The sequence below is a fragment of the Anthonomus grandis genome, chromosome 1, assembly GCF_022605725.1.
Source record: "Anthonomus grandis grandis chromosome 1, icAntGran1.3, whole genome shotgun sequence".
NCBI lineage: Eukaryota > Metazoa > Arthropoda > Insecta > Coleoptera > Curculionidae > Anthonomus > Anthonomus grandis.
This window is the reverse complement of record NC_065546.1, coordinates 48,203,719-48,222,759: the sequence shown is the minus strand read 5'-3', so window position 1 is coordinate 48,222,759 and position 19,041 is coordinate 48,203,719. Positions and strand designations below refer to the sequence as shown.

General features: G+C 30.7%; 1 protein-coding gene across 8 annotated transcripts in view; it reads left to right on the top strand.

Annotated features, from left to right (window-relative positions):
* LOC126735574 (disintegrin and metalloproteinase domain-containing protein 11) overlaps positions 1 to 19,041 on the top strand; it is a 593,317-nt gene that overhangs the window by 561,204 nt on the left and 13,072 nt on the right. For 4 of the 8 annotated variants that reach the window (XM_050439623.1, XM_050439613.1, XM_050439649.1 and 1 more), the window contains exons 16-21: positions 6,463 to 6,625; positions 11,281 to 11,352; positions 11,445 to 11,509; positions 11,853 to 12,056; positions 16,134 to 16,372; positions 17,023 to 17,224. In XM_050439623.1, the coding sequence (XP_050295580.1) occupies positions 6,463 to 6,625; positions 11,281 to 11,352; positions 11,445 to 11,509; positions 11,853 to 12,056; positions 16,134 to 16,372; positions 17,023 to 17,224 (945 nt within the window). The remainder of the gene's footprint in view (positions 1 to 6,462; positions 6,626 to 11,280; positions 11,353 to 11,444; positions 11,510 to 11,852; positions 12,057 to 16,133; positions 16,373 to 17,022; positions 17,225 to 19,041) is intronic. The other 4 variants (XM_050439644.1, XM_050439629.1, XM_050439658.1 and 1 more) reach the window with 4 other exon arrangements.

Sequence of the window (19,041 nt, the reverse complement as noted above, 5' to 3'; positions counted from 1 at the left end):
AAAATAGACGGAGATATTTCAATGTATGATTCCTTGTAAAATATGAGAAAAAGTTTCTATAAACATGGGTCCGGAAATTCACAGTTTTCAAGATACAGGGTAATGAATTTTTTTTTAAATACTAATTAAACAATATTAAACAAAATATTTACTCGATTCTTTTAAAATTTGGCAGTATTACTTGTTGTATTAAAAAGCTAATTCAGCCCTAATTAGATTAAAATTATAAGGTCCAGTGGTTCATCCCGGGAGGACCTCTTAGCAAATATTATTGGCAAATAAATGTACGCCACTGCCTTTTTTTTTACTTTAATATTTGTTGTTTCATTAAACATTTAAAAATACAACTTTTTTGCCTCCTGTATTTTTTTGTATTTTGTATTTGTATTTATTTTTTTTTCTCGAAAACGAAGCGAGATACGAAAAAAATACAGTAGGCAAAAAAGTTGTATTGTTAAATGTTTAATCAAACAACAAATATTAAAGTTGAAAAAAAGGCAGTGGCGCATATTTTTTTGCCAATAATATTTGCTAAGATGTCCCCCGGGACGCCACGGGATCTTATAATTTTAATCTAATTAGGGCTAAATTAGCCTCTTAATACAACGAAGTAACACTGCCAAATTTCAAAAGAATCGAGTAAATATTTTGTTTAATATTAATAAAAAATTAATATTTTTAAGAAAATTTATCACTCTGTATCTTGAAAACTGTGCATTTCCGGACCCATGTTTATAAAAACTTTTTCTCATATTTTTTTACAAGGAATCATCCATTGAAATATCTCTGTCTATTTTTCGAACACCCTGTATAGTTTTTTCTTTTATTGCTTTATTGTGAATACTGTGTATGTTATTGATTGTCTCTTTGTTATTCCTTAAAATTCTTAATTTGTATTTCTACTTTATCCTTGAGAATAGTCTTAAATAGTTTCATTGCTCCATTTTAGAGGATTTTCGTGAGCAGGTTTACAGTCATTTCTTAAATATGAAAATGATGGTGCTGGTCATGTGGTGTTTCCGTTTCGTTTAGGATTTTGTTAAATAGTTGCTATAGGTTCTTTGCAAGTTCGGAGCCTCCATATTTTAAAAGCCTGTTGTAAATGTCATCCAGCCCAGATAATTTTCTATTTCTTAAGTTTTGCTTCTCTCATCTCTTCGTCAGTAGTCACTATCCTAGTTATAAGTAGTACAGTCAATAAGTGGTAGCACTTATATCTGTTTCATATTCATTTATATTAAGCATTTCTTCAGCATTATAAAACTCATTAAAATGCTGTTGTCATATCTTTATTGGCACTTCTTCTACGAACTTGTTAACTTGGTTTTTCTTGTTCCGAAGTATTTTCCATAATCTTTTTATTTCTTATTTAGATATATTCTGCGTGAGTTTCTTCTAACGGTGTGCTTTTGCACGTTAGTAAAAAAATCTAAAACTACAGTTTGGTATAGTTTGTTGCGTTTATATTAATCTTACGTACTTTTAGTAATTTATTACGTTTTGTTTAGTAATCTGGTTTTCATAAAGGAGTTTTGTGCTCTACGTTGGTAGCGATTCCATATTGTACGTCTTGATGAACGGTAGAGATTTTCTCTTTTGTTGTAGACGTTTTAGCAATATCTTGTATAAAACAGGATTGTGATCAGTCCACAGGTTAACATCCACTGATAGAAGTGTTCAGTCTTTGCTGCAAGCTTAGATATATCTGAGGCAAATGCGCTTATCAAGTGTGTTGGGGTATTGTTCATTTTTAGGAAGATATCTATTATTCTGTCGTTGTGTACCAACACCTGACTTAAATACCAACGCTCTTTCTTGTTTTGATCTTCCACTGTAGAGGTATAAGTATGACTTCTTCGTACTTTGATGTTCTTGCCCCTTTTTCTTTGTCTTAGAGATCTTGCAAATGTCAATATGATGCGTTGTCATTTCTATTTCGTTCCACGTCGTTCCAGGACTCGATTCGTGTGATACGGTATTAAGATTTTACTTTGCCTAATCGGTGTTCTCTATATTTTTTTAACGACCTGGGTGTGTCGTCATCTGATAGTTTAGTACAGTTTTTGAGGCTATACCTTTACTTTTGTGATACAATATGGGTATTTAACCTCAGATAGGTAGCTAACCTTACCTAGAACACCTCGTCCTTTATCCTTGCTTGGGGCCAACAATGCTAGAAATAAATGATAAGTTGTTCAAGGTATTTCAAAATATGATGTTTAAAAAAAAAGTAAAATTTTGATAAAATCTTCACACTAAATTACTAAAATCTCTATCCATATATTCTTCAGAGTGTTTATAAGTATATAACAATATACTTATTTGGCTATATTGGCTTGAAATGAACCCATTTAATGTCCTTTAAATTAAAAAATAACGAAATAAAGTCCTCGATAAAAACAATTAACTACGATTACTCTTATGCGGAATTTAAACACTTTTATATGATTCTTTTACGTACATTTTCAACAATTTTTTTTAAGGTGTATGGTATTTGTATAAATACGTACCTAATGTAAATAGCACAGCGCTAATTAACAGTGCATGTGTGCTAAGGTTGGCATCTTCATGTTTTTATTTGAGGTTGCACTTCAACTATTAGAAAACTAGTTTCTTATATACAAATTTTATTAAAAAATTATAGGGTGGTCCAAAAAATAACAGGTGTTTCATAATAACTATAATTTTTCGATTACAAGAAAAATTAACAAATTTGGCATTTGAAATAGCAGTGGATTTTTTTGGGAGATACCGTATATAATTGTTTTTATGAATTTTATAAGGTCTATTAGTTTGTAGGCATTTTCAGTCACTGGGAGTAAGAAATGGTTAATAATGAAGTGAGATTAAACATTTATGGAACAGTATGTAATAGGTCACTTTTTCTTAAGTCACTGTTTACATATTTGAAACAGGTAGCATCGCTTCATCTATGATCGGTAGACTTGAAACCAATTTGAAACTTCCTCAGATTAGCAAAGTGCTTCAAGCAGACTCCCTTAATTCTATTCATCAATGCGGTATAATTATAACCAGTTCAATGACATCCAGATAAAAACAGATATAGAGAGAGAGAAAAATGGAGTTCTGAGGATATCTATATTTAAAGAAGCTTACGTGATTACACCTTGAAATATTTAGTTATATACTAGCCAGCTAGCTATAAGAAATTGAATGATTGATGAAGATTGAGAACAGTTATGACCCATCTGGGATCCTTGGAAAATATCAGTTACTTATACCGTATTCAAAACTACAGTATCACTACAATCTACAGATAATACAGTATCATAAGCAACCTCCAACCCCAATTGCCATTAGCGTTTTTAAATAGAAGAAGAAATGTAATATAATGTAGTGCAATGGCCCAGGGTGGCCTTTTGTACTAAGACGATTGTTGATCTATTGTAGTTTCCTGGTACTTATCTATTTAATACATTCGCGAACAGGATCAGCTCCTTCAGTGGGATCCGCTTTACGTATATGTGTCTGAAATCCTGTATCTCTGAATTTGCAATCAAGTGCTTCATTGACCACTCTACTTCGCCGTAGAATCTGCAAATATCTGTGTTGGATAAGCCCATCGTGTAATGTCCTGTGAGCGGCCCTATCAGCGTCTGCAGTCTTTTGCTATCCAGTCTTAAAGCTAGATCCACTCTCCCGGCTTCAAAGTTACAGAACTTTTTGGAGTGAACCAGTCCATTGGTGTCATTTCAATGACGCGTAATACTAGACGATGTCCAGAGACCTTTGTTGTACCCAATAAAGTTTCTCTCAGCCTTTTTTTGCGTAGATGTTCGCATGTCCTGATACTCAGATCAACTAGTTAGGTCACAGAGCCGTGCTTTCCCATACTATATCGTGGGTATTCGCTAATGATCAGGGTTTTTTCTTGGCATCTACAATATTCCACTAGTCCCTTGATGATCAAAGGTGGTGCTTGGTCTATATCTCCCGGAAAGTAGGCTCAAGCAATAACGACCTCTCTCCTGCTTCCATTTAAGTTCAACTCGACTGGCACCACAGCAGTGCCAGCATCCAGAAATTCTGTTAGAGGTAAATAGTTAATACCGGTATTCATAATAAGCGCAGCCCTTGCTTGTCTGGGCTTCTGACATAAATTGCCTTGGTGGTTTCATAAATGACTTTCTGCTAATTTCAGCCGATGCCGCCTTAGCATCAGGAGGATTTGCCTGGTCACACTTCATTTGGTTACCTCTGATTTGGAAGTAGGGCTTTCGTCCTTTTTTTTTTAACTCTAACGCCTTTAATAGTTGAATCAACGCTTCCCTAATTACGTTCTCAACCTTGAACCTGAGTCCAATCTGGTTAAACTGGAAGTTTAGTTTCTTGTTTTACTTCGTTACACTGATTTTTCGTCCACCGAAAAAACCAGTGCAACAAGAGGGCTTTCATTAATTCTTTTTAGGAATCGCTACGTTTCAACAAAGAGACCTTGCTTGTCTCGTGCGTAGTTCTTGCAGAGTTGGCAGAGTTGGGAATCCGACTCCAATACGACATTAAGAAAATCTGTGTTCCTCTATGGCATTCAGCAAGATTCTCTCGAATACTGACAAGTCAGTGATTTTTACCTTCACCCGTTCACCTGACACGCTATACTTACACTGCAGGACTAGGTATCCTGCTGCGTAAGTAGAGTTCAGAAAAGCAGGTTTTGTGGCCTGATCAGCTACAATTTTGTCCAGAGTTATAGTCTGAATGGAGTCCGTCCGTGGAGTCGTGAGGCACGTATCTGGATAGGCCCTTGCTAGAACCGCAATCTTAATGATCCCGTTTTGATGACTTTGTATGAAGCAATGGACCTCTTTTGAGTGGACACCGGTGTAGAGCCTTGGCATATGCCTCCTCCATACTAAGGTCATTTTTGAGTAAATTATATACTAAGGTCATTTTGAGTCTCAGTAAAACAAGTAATGAAGAAAGGCCAAATTTCTTCATTACTTGTTTTACTGAGTTTCAAATAAGGACTTTTCTGTCTCTTTATTGTTTTGAAGAGTTTGTGCCTCTTAATTTTTTTTATTTTTCCTTTTTGTGGAACATCCATGTTGTTCCCACGATCACATGGATTCCAAGTTCGCATATTAGGAACTAGATTAAGCCACTAGCGATTCCCTGTTGAATTGGGTTTTGCTTAGAGAGCCCTTTTAGCCCGCCTATATTTGGTCCAGGGTTTGTACTGGGTCCCTATGACCAATGGCCATCGCGAGGAGGTTATAGCTGCACTTTTGCATAGCATAGAACTCATGAAAAAGAACTCTGCGTTATTCCCCTTACTTGGCTGACAGCTGACCACCTAAATGAAATATCTATTATACGCTATCTATTATACGCTATATCAAAAGCCTTTGAAAGCTCCATATAAGTGCAATTCAATCAGTTGAGCATACATGTACAAGCAAGGTAGCTGGGATGTGGTTTTTATATGTAATAAACAACCTCTTCGGAAAAATAATAAATTGAAAGACTAATAGTCTACTACCTACTATAGTTTCTGTTTGGATATTGGAGCTGATTTTGAATGTTAAACTATACAGGAATTGTTCTTTGATGAAAGATCAGTAGAAGGGGAAGGTAATAGTGGTTAAGAGATTTCTTCACTTAACATTAAATTCACATTATTTTCTAATTTCTACTATATACCTAAATTTCTGGTCAAAGTTTGCATATCAATTTGGAGTGAAAAAACACAGATTTGCAAATAATATGTTGTCTCTGTCTCTGTCATTTTTAAATTTTTAACAATTAATAATTTTTACCATACAGGGCTTAAAATATTAATATAACAATAAAATTATACAAGGTATCTTAAAAAATAATCCAGTGCTATTAAAAATATTTTAAGGTGCCATCTTGCCTTAACCTGTTAATTTTTCTTGGATTTTTTTTTAAATAGGGTAAATGAAAAGCATTGAGTCTTTTTCTTCTTACATTTATTTAAGTGCAAAGGGTGTTGAATATCCGACATAATTAAAACAAATATTTGTTCAACGTGCGATAATGATAATCTCCACTCTCAGTTTAAGTCGAAAAGTAGAGGACGAGTACGAGAAACACTGAAACACTCAATATTCGCACCCAAGAACTTCGTTGGCCAAGCCGACATATATTTGAAATATGTCAGGTATTTAACAACTTTTGAATTTAAATAAAGACTCAAAGCGTTCATTTATCTGATTTACAATTCCAATATAACAATGGACTACTTCATCAATGAGAGATCAGTAATAAAATTGCTCGGATTTTTTGTACCAACTTATACATCTAATAGTTGAAAGTGCAGCGTTATGCAGTTAGTGTTGATGTCTGATTGTCGCTTCCTTTTTTTTTCTCTGTGTCTGTCTGTTCTTCCGCATCGATGCATGACGATGCTGCGTACCCGCAACCTACGTGACATCTGCGCACCATTCAACGACCTTCGACCCGACCGCTACAACGTTGCAGAGGACTATCATGGGTCCAACACTGTATTTCTCGTGGGTACTCTCATGTCGGTGGTAGGGGGGGTGTTCATAGTATTCGCCACAATGGCCCTCTGCTACAGGTCAGTCGTAGTGCATAACAACTTCTCGCTCTGCCTCAGGTTAGTGAGCAGAAACCCATTCAGGTAGCGGATAAATCCGATTGTTCTTAAAATCAGCCGCTTTTTGTTACGTGCCTACTAAATAGCACAATTTTTCAATAATATCTTTGCAGATAGTCCTTCTATACAGTTTCTATGTATTTGTTTTTAATCAATATTAATATGTCTTGCAATTTTATATATAGTTATTTAAAAAAACGAAAAAGTTTGATACCCACACAGCTGCAATTTGATTACTTTTTTTTAATTACTACAGAATTTCAGTAAAAACAGCAGAATTATTCTTATTTTTGCAAGAATTATGTGATGCAACCCATATTTTTATTATTTTAAATTAATCAGCATTTCATATTATTAGGCGCAGACGATAGGGTTTGCACCTGTGCATTGGAACTGCATCATGTAACTCAAGTAAAGAGAATAACGCTAACTTTTTTACTAAATGCTGTATACAGATTATCAGATTTAATACAGTTTCTATTTCACAAACGATTTTACTACATTTAGCACGGAAAATTTAATATTATGTTCATGATACTGTTTATTTTCCCAATCATTAAATTGTATATTTAGTTATTTTAAAATCAACAATCGAGAGATGAAAATTTAAACATTTTAATTAAAATTGAGTCACTTTCCTGATAGGTTATCGAAAAAAATCCATTAACCAGAAAAAAAAATTAATTTTTGTTAATCAGCTAAAAACATATAGAAACTATGTGAATATAAACCAAATATTTATTTGTAGTCAAGAGGTTAATTTAAAGAGTAATAAAGCTAGAGTTTAATTAAAAAATTTAAATTATATTTTAAGTATTTAATTATATTCCACTTCTCATCGATGTTTTTTTTTAGGGAGTTTTAAGGTAACTGTACCCGAATATTTACTATTTGTTTTAATATGTAATTTTATTCAAAATCAACTTGTTTAACCAAAAATTAATTCTCTAGCTGCTCCACACTCTATGGTAAAATTAATTATAGCTCACCTTGAACATAGAGACTCCTAGAATTACTTGACTAGTATAGTTAATATTTTCTAGAACGTTAAAACAAGCAACTGTAGTGGTATCAGAACATTTAAAAAAAATATACGAAATTATATTTTAATGCTAATGCCCGCAATGCCCGATAACAACTATGCTTTTTTTCTTTGTATATAACAGTAGGCAGTTAGCATATAACAAATAAGAAATTTCCTCTATATATAGGTTATACTTCGCCTTACTTATTTTCTGCATCACTTGGCTATCATTTGCACTGGTAAATTAAAATTAAATTATTTTAATGGCGTCTTCCCTGCACGTGTAATATATTAGAACAGTAGGTAGATTTCATTGCATATATTAGAAGACTTGCATGGTAAATAAAATATATAGAAGGTGTGGTATGTTATATATAACAAATATTTTGATATATATGTATATTTATTTGAAATATTTATAAATATATAAGGTTTTTCAAAATAAAACATTTTTTTAGTTATATAAGATGCCCAGGGTATGTGGGTACTTTTAAGTAATTAAAAAAAAACAGGTATATTTTTTAACGATCGATATCACATATCTTTTGAACTTTTTAGAAGATTTTATGAATTTTTTACTGCAGATCAAGTTGACTTCTGTTAAAATAAGTTAAAATATTTATTTGACGCAATTCTTCCCATTATCATAATTTGTATGTTCAAGTGAATAAAGTTTAGGAAACTCTTAGTAATGTGTAGTCTCTGGCCACGCATGAATTGTTTTCTTGTATAATTTTATTAATTACTCTTTGGCCAGTAAAGAGTATTGTATTAAATATTGTACCACACAACTCTTGTCATTACCACAGTTCTTTTATTTAGTAGTTATAGTTTAACAAATTATTGTTGATACATAGGAGCCACTGCTTCGGCACAAGTCCTTTTTTCTACAATTTTAATAATTAATCTTAGACCGATAAAGGATTAAAAATCTTAGGAACTTTTGGACCATTTAAAATTATACGTTTACGTTTATATACAGGTTGGGGAATCGATCATTACGCATAGCGAGGTGCTTAAAGGCGAATTATGGCAACGCGCGTACATAGGCAACGTACGACCAAAGTTTATATGCAGGGTGTTTAATAGTAAGTGGAACAAATTTGGAGGGGTTGTAGAGGGCCTCAAAAGAAGCAAGTTTGCGAAATAAACCTCTATTCGAAAACCTTTAGATTTTAAAATACCTGGTGATAAAATTGGAAGAAAAAATCTTATTTTTCACGATTAATGACATTCTTGTAGATAATAATTTTTCACAATTTATTTTTCACGATTAATGATATTCCTGTAGATATTTTTCTGAAAATTAGTAGGTAGTTTCAATGCATCTAGTACTAATTTTTTAAACATAATTAAATTTTTTTATTTTACCGGTGGCATCCATGCAGGCTAGAACCTAGGGAACTCTTAAAAAAAATTGTACGCCACTGTTTTTTCTTCAATTAAAAAATAGTTTTTAAATCCTCATTTAATTTAGAGTAAATTTGGTCTCCTGGCTTTGTTTGCTCCGACGTACCGTTTTCACATAAAAAAATAAAATCCCTTGTTCGATATTTATTTCTCGCTAAAATTAAAATGTTTAATTTCATCCGTTTGTTGTTAATATGTACGGAATGTAAGGAAAAAAATTCTTGCTTTTAATGTGGAATTCGGTACCAGAAAGTGAATTTTTGCCTTTGTTAATATTAAAAATAAGATTTTTCCTAAAATTTTATCATCTGTATCTCAAAATCTAATCATTTTCGGATAAGGGTTTATGGCGCAAACTTGGTTATTTTGAGGCCCTCTACAACCTCTCCAAGTTTGTCCCGCTAATTATGAAACACCCTGTATATCAATTTTAAAATATATAGACTTTGGTACGACCTTACTAAGCATCTGACTTTAAAGGGGGTAACTATCTTACTTATAATCAAATTTTGCAAAATATTACGCGAAAGTTTAGGCATTTCTAAAATATTTGTCTGAGGCAGGTTTTACATGTGTACAACCAAGTAATCTCAAAACGTTTATAATAAAAATAAAATAGAAATTCTGATTAAAGTTGAGAAAATTAAACACTATACAAAAATAAAATTAAAACTGTTAATAATTAATTCATTAAATAAAAGGCTCAAATAGATCTCTTTCTTTGCCTAACAATATGTAAAACTACAGTTAACCTATCATAAAAGCCACTTAGTACCTCCAAAACAATTTCTGTTAAAATAGAATTTGGACAAATGCGTAATCTTCAATTCCCCAACCTGTATATTATTATTATATATACGTATTGAGTATGTAGCCTCTGGCCACGCATAAGTGGTTTTTTGTATAATTTTATTAACTAATCCTGGACTAATGAATAGTCCAGTGAAAGGTGCTTGGATCATTAAAAAATATGTAATAAAAGCGATATATGCCATACAATTCTTCTCATTATTATGATTTTGTTATTTAAGTGGTTATAGTTTAGGAAATTATTAGTATAGGCTACTGCATCTTTTGTACAATTTTAAAAGATTAAATTGAGCCAGTAAGAATTTCGATAGAAATCTGGACTATTTAAAAATGTACTAGAAAACATCTTGTGCTTGGCCAGAGGTTAATCACTATCTAACTTTTAGATTTTTTTATTAATTTTTATATGTAATGTCAATTTATATGTCAATGCAGGCCTGAGGCACTTCTCACGAGTCATTTGTATAATTTTATTGAGTAACTTAAGCTAAAAAAAGATAAAGATTATTGATAGAAGTTTTGCTCATTTAAAAACGCTCCACCATATAAGTTCTGCCATTTTCCGATTTTTTTAATGTAAATGACTACATGAATGCATATGTTCTTTTTTGTACAATTTTAGGAAATAAACCTTTACTAGATAAAAGATGTTGGTTGAATTTTGGTCTATTTAATGATATGTACTAAAGACATCTTGTGTGTGTGCTCAAAGACCTCGAATCTATAATGTTTGATATTTTCAAAATGTTGTTATTTAAATGGCTACAGCTTAAAAATTCTTGGTGATGAGTAGCCTTTGGCCACGTAGAAAAGTTTTTTTGTATTTTTTTTTAATTAAGTAACCTTCATATTTTACCGGGTAAAATTTGATGGAACTATTTTAGGTCACCTATTCAAAATAAATTAACAAAATTTGCTAAGTACATTTTATCAAAAAAAAAATTTTTTTCATATATATATTTAAGTCATTCAAGAAGTGTGAAAGGTTTGCTTATTAGGAGATTCTTCATGAATAGTTTGTAAAATAATCATTTTATACATTCACATATTCTTATTATTTTAACTTGATTTGTATTATTTGTAGTTTCTTTTGGAGTATGTTTATTAGATGTCCAGTATGGTCCACAAAATATGATAATGAGAATAATTTTGACATTTTTTTAGAATATCACAAACAACTTGATTTATAGTAAAAAAGCTCAGAGCTTCATTATACTAAACTTTATCTTGAAAGTTTAGAAGCTATAATCTTTTTTGTTATGAAACAGATTTGCTATTAATCAAGAAGAATAATAATATACAGGTTGTACCTATCAGTCACCCTATATATAGATTTTTTATTAATTTAAAAATCTTTTGAAAAACCTTAATATATGTATTTTTAATTCCCCTTTACATCATTATATAATATGTTATACACGTTATTTTTTGGCAGCCGACATGATTCACAACGAGTCCTGTTCCGACCTTCGAATCACGTACCTACAGTACCTGGCCCAACGTACCCGTAAGTAATGTTTTCCCTCTAAAGGCATATTTATATATTTACTTATATAGTACAATACAGAATCAATTTAATGATAAAATTCTTGTTTTTAGGGACCACAAAATGACACACATAAAGAGAATCCCAGTTGGAACGGAGGATATCGAAGAAATCGGAGGTAAAATTTTTACAATCACATATTTACTTAACAGACCCCACACTTTTCTTTCATAGGAAAATGCACTATAATTTTATCATTTTTATAAAAACTATTAAATAATGGGACGCCCTGTATTATGTTGTTAATTTTTTTAAATCATTTTTATCTATTTACATTTAAAAGGGTGTAAACATAAAACAATATCACAAAGTCAGTCATTCATAAAAAAAATGCTGTCTCCATTATAAAAAAGACTAAATTCGTCACATTAAGCATAATATGAGGAGTGGCCATCCATATTTTAAGTTTGCACCGATATTTAATTTTTTTATACGAATTAATTCTTTTTTATAATTTTAAGGAGGCTTTTCTTCGGGGGAAGAGGAAAGACTAACAACATCTTTCATCCAATTATCAAATAATCACAAAATTCCCGAAAAGAAAGGCATTCTTAAAAAATATGACTACAGCATGTTGGATGACAAAGAGGGGTGGGGTGATGGTATACAGTCTGGAGAGATTTTAAGGGCGGCAGAGCACAACATGATGCAAAGCTTCCTGGGCAGTAAGTTTTCTTTTCTATCAATTTATTATTTATTTAATATACGAATAAACATAATTAATACACTAATAAACATAACTACATTAATAAACATAATTATTTCTTGTATTCTTGAATCATATTTCACCATGAGCAAAAGTTTCTGACCCAAAAGAATTGAAGGATTTAAGGCTGATTAGTATTCTTCATGTGTCGTTAAAAACTTTTGAAAAGCATATTTATAATCGAATCGAAACATTTGTCGAAGAGAACAAAATAATTCCGGAGTGTCAATCAGGATTTAGGAAAAATTATAGTACAACAATTACATTAGTTAGAATTTCAATTGATGTTAAAGAGTAGTAATAAGTAAAAAATAGTACCTGCCTAACTCTCCTGGATTTTAGCAAAGCGTTTTATACTCTAAATCACGATCTGCAAAAGCAAACAAAAGGATATGTGGAATTTTTTTAACACACAAAAAAAAACCTTCCATAGATCCAAATAAATTCAACGATTTTTTTATAAACATTCCTAAACAAATAGTAGGAAAAAGACACTCAATAGATCTTGTAAAAAAACCATACCTCAGCCCAAAACAATTTATTCCTTTCAGCAGTAGATGAAGAAGAGGTCGGGTTATACATAACAAAACTCAAAAATAGCAACGCCAGAGATATCTTTCGCATTCTAACACCACTAACTAAAATTGTAAACATATGTTTTTCTACAGAAAAATTCCCAAACAAACTAAAACTTGCAAGAAATTATTCGAAATTTCTTTATAAAAGAATTCGAAAAAAAAAATTTTTTCTGAAAAAAATCGATACGGTGGGGTATACCCAAAAAATGAAAAACCCAAACTTTGAAGGCTGATATTTTGGCTTCTATAGGAGCTTTCGGGAAAATTCTAACGGTTTTGTCTTAGTTTCGCCATTTTGAATTTAACGAGACCATCCGCAAGGTCGTAGATTTTATAATAGCCGAGATATGGTATTTTTGATGCCCATTTTTGGCCTCAAAAACGAGGTCGAAAAAATACTCGAGTGGCGGACCTGGTCGATGCATTTGAGAGGGGGGAATATGTGGCAGCTACGTTCTGCGACCTCTCAAAGGCATTCGACTGCATCTGCCATAAGACACTACTTGATAAAATCGATGCTTATGGGGTCAGGGGAACTCCCTACAACCTTCTGGAATCATACCTCTATAAAAGACCACGGAAACAAATGGATTACAGTCAACAACAAAAACGGCACTATCAGGGGTACCACAAGGGTCGATACTTGGACCAATTTTATTCATCATTTATTCAAACGATTTTTGATTCTGTCTAGAGTCTGGAAAATGCATCCAATTTGCAGATGACAAGACATATTATAACTCGCATAAAGTTTTACAACAAGCACAGGACACAAATTCACTACAAAGCATACATGTGAAAAATTGGTTTGACACAAATTCTTTATCTCTTAACCTAAGCAAAACAATAAACTTACAATTTTCTTCAAAGAAACTAGTATGAAGTAATGAAAATGAAACAAAATTTTTAGGAGTTTTATGTTCACTGGCATTCAATATTTATACAACAAAAAAAGCTATAAGAATCCTAACAAATTCAAAACACACAGACTCATGTCGACCATACTTTTAAAATTTAAAAATATTAACCTTCCCAGCAACATACATACAAAAAGCACTCCAATATGTAAAAGTAATATTGCTAACATATTTGCTCAATTTTAAAATATTATCCATCAATGTTTTTAATTGCCTGCCAGATAAAATAAAAAGTCTGCCCTTTAATAAATTAAAATTCGCAATAAAAAAAATCTTGCTTCACATAAGTCCCTATAACGTACAGGAATTCTTGGGGTTTGAATGGGTACATGGCCTGCAAACTAATGCCTAGCCTGGTGGAGCCACTACTAATTGTATTTATTACTATTTATTTATATGTTAGTATATTGGCGTTTTATACGAGAACAAATATTAAAAAATACATAATTTATAAATAGTTACAATATTTTATCCCTATTTTACTAAATAAAATCTTTTGTAATCAATTTATTACTTAGCATTTTGCTATTTGTGTTTTGTTTGATAACTACCTTATTAACAAATTAAGTTGTTTTTCTTTCATTAGTTTTGCTACTTTTGTTTGTTAGATGCTTAAACTTAGATTGTATTGTAGGTTCTACTGTACAATTGTAGTTGTATTATTTGCAAATGAAGATTCATTTATTTACTCGTTCATTCATTCAAAGCGTTGGCTCTATTTAAGGGTTTTCTCACCTTTCGTTAAAGCTGTGTTATAACTAAAACGCAAGTTGGTGCTCAAAAATCCGCATTTAAAGTATTAAAAAAGGATATTCCATAGGGGTCTGTTCTCTCTTTACTTCTTTTTGACATTTATGTATCGCTGATAATTCTCAAATTATTATTCCGGTAAGCAAGTATAGCGACTCGACTCCTTATCCTGGTTAACAAAAAAATTTATTCAAAAAATGTAAAATAATTTTATGATATTTCCTTTAGTATTCTTTATAATATGCAAACAACACATGTATAATTTCATGCAAACAACACATGTAAAATATAAAATTTTAAATATAGGTCAATCTCCATATCTTAGAACAGATTTTAGAAATTTATCATAAAATTCATTTAGGTTTTCGGCATTTGTGGAGTAATTTTAGTTTTATTATTCCGCAACATAGAACTGCAGGCTTTCAACGATCATTTGCCTATCTTGATATAAAAATCATTTACAACAAAGCATCCTAAATTTCTCAGTTTTTAAATTTAAGAAATATGTAAAAAGTATGTTACTTTAAGGGCAAATCAGATTATAATCACAAAGGAATGTCTATTGTCTAATGGCTATATAATATTAATTAGTATATCTGTATATTTATCACGAAAACATTGAATGCTTGCATAATAATTTTTATCCTTTTCTCCCTTTGGGTTCTGTTTTTAACAATGTATGGGTATATTATGTTCTATACTTACTTAATATAGTGCTCTCTTCTCTTCTGCATTTATTGGGTGCGTTTTTGCGATTTTATTCCTTTTTAAGTTTCTTTTATTTAACTCTCGTATCAAAATTCTATATCTTGTTTGTAGTGTTTATCTTAAATGTCTCTCTTGGTTCAGTTAAATGTTTTTATTGTAAGTTAGTATTATTTTAATTTACAGGTCTTTTACAATAGACTTGCTTTTAATTCGGTCTACTATCGGTTTTGTAATTGCGAAAGGGTCCTATTTTATCACTAATCATTAACTTTTTCCGAACTGTATTATTTTGTGACAAATAAATTTTTTGATTTGATTTGATATAGAAGGCAGAAGAAATATATGTGTTTTTCCATGTACCCATAACTGATTTTGTAATATTGGTAGTTCCTATAGGCTAATCTCTCCTCTTTCTTGTTTGATTAAACCGCTTATAAAGAGTCGCTTGGAATATTCGCTAAGAACTTAAGTACGAAACGAAGACATAATCAAACTAAATATATTCAAAGCAAAATGGTTATTATTATGTTAGCAGAGCGCTTTCGTTTCTTTGCACTATAATCAGTGCCAACTGAAAGTGAGTCCTCTGTGTTTTTTAATTTTCATAAAAAAAACAAGATAAAAAATTGTTGGGCTGGTGAATACTATTTTCAATGAGCTTTAATTTAAAGTATCACAAAAGATGTGGTGCCATTTAAAATTTTGGTATTGTGGTGCATTGGGTCCTATCATTCACCCTATAACCAAAATATGGTGATTGAAGTTCCTCTTACCTGTAAAACATTTGTACCAAATTGCGCTTTTTTACCTTCTTTAGTTTCAAAAATATTTACTTTGAAAATTTTCAAATTGACACTTCGTATGTAGTTTAGTTAATAGGAAAAGTAGTACTGATTCTAATCTATGGATAACTTCAATGAATATAAGACTCATTTTCATAAATTACCAATAGTAGTATATTATAGATTACGTTTACTGCTAATTTATTTTTTGCTTTTTTAATTAAATTAAATTAAAAAAACACATAATACAGAACTTTCCAATTAAATAAACTTTTAATAACTCCGATGGATTTTTTTTTAGAATTTACAGGTTCCGCCGAAGTGGAGCGTACCTTGAAAACTTTAAACGGTTATCACGATGATATCCTCGAAGCCTTAAGAAAGGCTGCATTGCAGCGAGGAAACTCGACTCCTTCTGGAAGTACGGCCGCCCTAAATGAGGAATTGATTCGGAGAAGTTTAAAGCAATGCCAGGATAATTATGAATATCAAAGTAGGAGTGGCAGGGGGAGCAAAGAGAATATTTGCGCGGAACCGCAGGTAGGAATTTTGCCTTTGCGTTGAATAGTTTAGGGATATTTTTTAGAGTATTGGTTATAACTTTGTTGAAGTGGTGAATTTAAGCACTAAACATCAAATAATAAATTAAATGAATAAGTAAAGGGTAAATGCGTACCGAATTCAAGTAGAGAAGAATTCTTTCTAGATCGGTCTGTATAATATTGAGTTTTTTTTGTGTTTTTCTGGTTAAGGGTTAAAAAAAATTGGATAAATATTGCAATTAGACATTTTAGACATTGAGGAAAATGGTCAATAACTTTTTAATCGGAAGATCTCTTATACTCTTGCTAAATAATAACAACAAAATATGTTGATATTATTTGAAACTTTTACGAAATATTTTATTATTAGTAAAACAGGTATAATTTGCAGTATAAATTATGATGCAGATCCGAGTTTAACCGTGTAAATTGAAAAAACTCATTTAAAATATAACCTTAAACAATAAATTTATTGATAATAATACCTGAAATTCTACTTTACTTATTAGGCAATTGAAAGCTAAGCCTCATCCACCCTTTTCCTTCGAGCATGACGCAAATCGCTGTTTAAGCGAACAAATCTGAAAGCCTCGTTCAATTCTAATTAGACGTTTATTTTAAATTAGAAACGTTTGGTTTTTGCCGTAGATTCACAAAGTAACTATAGAACATGAAGACGAGGACGACGATGATGGTCCGCCCGCCATTGGAACATTACGAATTAGAAATTTAGAAGATTTAATTCGACAATTAGAGCACCATTCGAGACATATGAGTCCCAGTGGTTCGGAGGACATCAGAATGTCTGAAACGGAGGCCGATAGGCATTATCGGCAGGAATCGTCATCAGGTACATTATTTTATAACACTTCTTAGTTTAACCTTTAAGTAGCTTTTTCCTTCTTAATTAAAAAAACATCAAAAATACTTATTTACGTAAGAAGTGTGTAAAATGATCTTTTTTTTATGAATGGGAAACTTGTCAATTCCATGAATAAAAAAAGGGGATTTTACACACGTGTAACATACAAAATTTTTGGTTACTACCGAAGAAAATATAAAAAAAATCAAAAATTTCAAATTACGTTACGTCAAAACATTTGTTGACAAATTACAAATTAAATGTCAAATAAACGTCAAATTACTTTTTACGCACTAATGCCTAAAAAAGTCTTTTTACCCACTAGTGTTTTAATTTTTTGCGGTTAAGGGTTAATGAAATTAGGGAAACATTCAATTATTTTTGAATAATAGTTTATAAGAACTCAAATTTTGAAAGATAGCCAAGGAGTTTACAAGTTTTAAACTGAAGTAGTAAAAGATATGTTTAGTTTTCTTAAAATATCGGGACGTTTCGATGTGTTTCGTTTTATCATTATGAATCAAAAAATACGAATTTTTTTAATGAATAAAAAAAAATATTGTGTTTAACTGCTAAACCTACTTAATTCAATACAATTTTAGTAGGATTCTTATGTTCAACCTTTTGAGGAAAATAAAAAAAGTAAAATTATTATGTTTATTTTTCTCATGTAAAGTGTATTAAAAATACAAAATTCTAATCGATCTGTATAAAGTTGACTTTGGAATTATTGTTATTAAAAAGTGAAAAAATATATTAATTTAAATTTAAAAAAATCAAATACATACACCTTCTCGAGTGCAATTCAATTTATTGTTAAATTATTTTCGAGTAACTTTGTTTTCATTACAATTCAATAAATAAAATAGTTAAAAACATTAAAATAAAAAATATATTCCTCGTAAAATTATTTTTCTAGCAACAATTTTATTTATTTATTTTTAATTAATGTTATATAATTATATTTTGATACGGGATAATGGCTTTAATACTACCTTTTATTTTCATAAAATGATTATAAATTGAAAAAGTTTTGTCCATCAAAAAGAGATTAATAACAATAAACATTTGCGTAGTATAAATTAAAAAAAAAAACAGCTCTTTGCCAGGTTGTTAAAATATTAAAAATTAAAAATGCATGTTAAAAAAACAACTTTCAGCCCTACTATTTCCAGTTTTCTACAACGGACGTCATTGAAATTGAAAAATAAAGGGCTAAATAAATATCGAAACAAGATAAATATAGAATCAGTTTATTGTTTTAAAAAATGTTGGTTAAGCCCTGAGGACGATTTGAAGTATTTTGAAATGACAGCTTAGATTAAAATATTTAGATAAAAAAAAACAGTTCAGAAAAGTAAATGACAACCTGATTTTAATAGGTTAATTGTTTCTTAATTTTTCCATATGGCATTTCATGTGCTATACAACTTTAAATAGCTTAAAAGACTTAAAATAGAATTAAAAATAAAGAAGAGACTTTAATAGAAAAAAATTGGTTATAAAACTTATAGAAAGAAAACGTACAAGAAATATTAGGTACAATTAGGCTATACCTGAAAAAAACCTTTGGTTGCTTAGTCTTTTATTAGAGGAAAAAATTATTGTACCACTTTTTGTTACAATAATTCAACATAAGATTTTTAAATAAATTCAAAATTATTTCTTATTATCTTGATGAATAATTTACAACAAGGGTGGAAAGAAAAATCAAAATATTTTTTTAGGAAAACTATATATTTGATTTATTAATAATATTTTTTATTTAATATTTTAATTTTATTTTTAGATTTTCGTGGTTAATC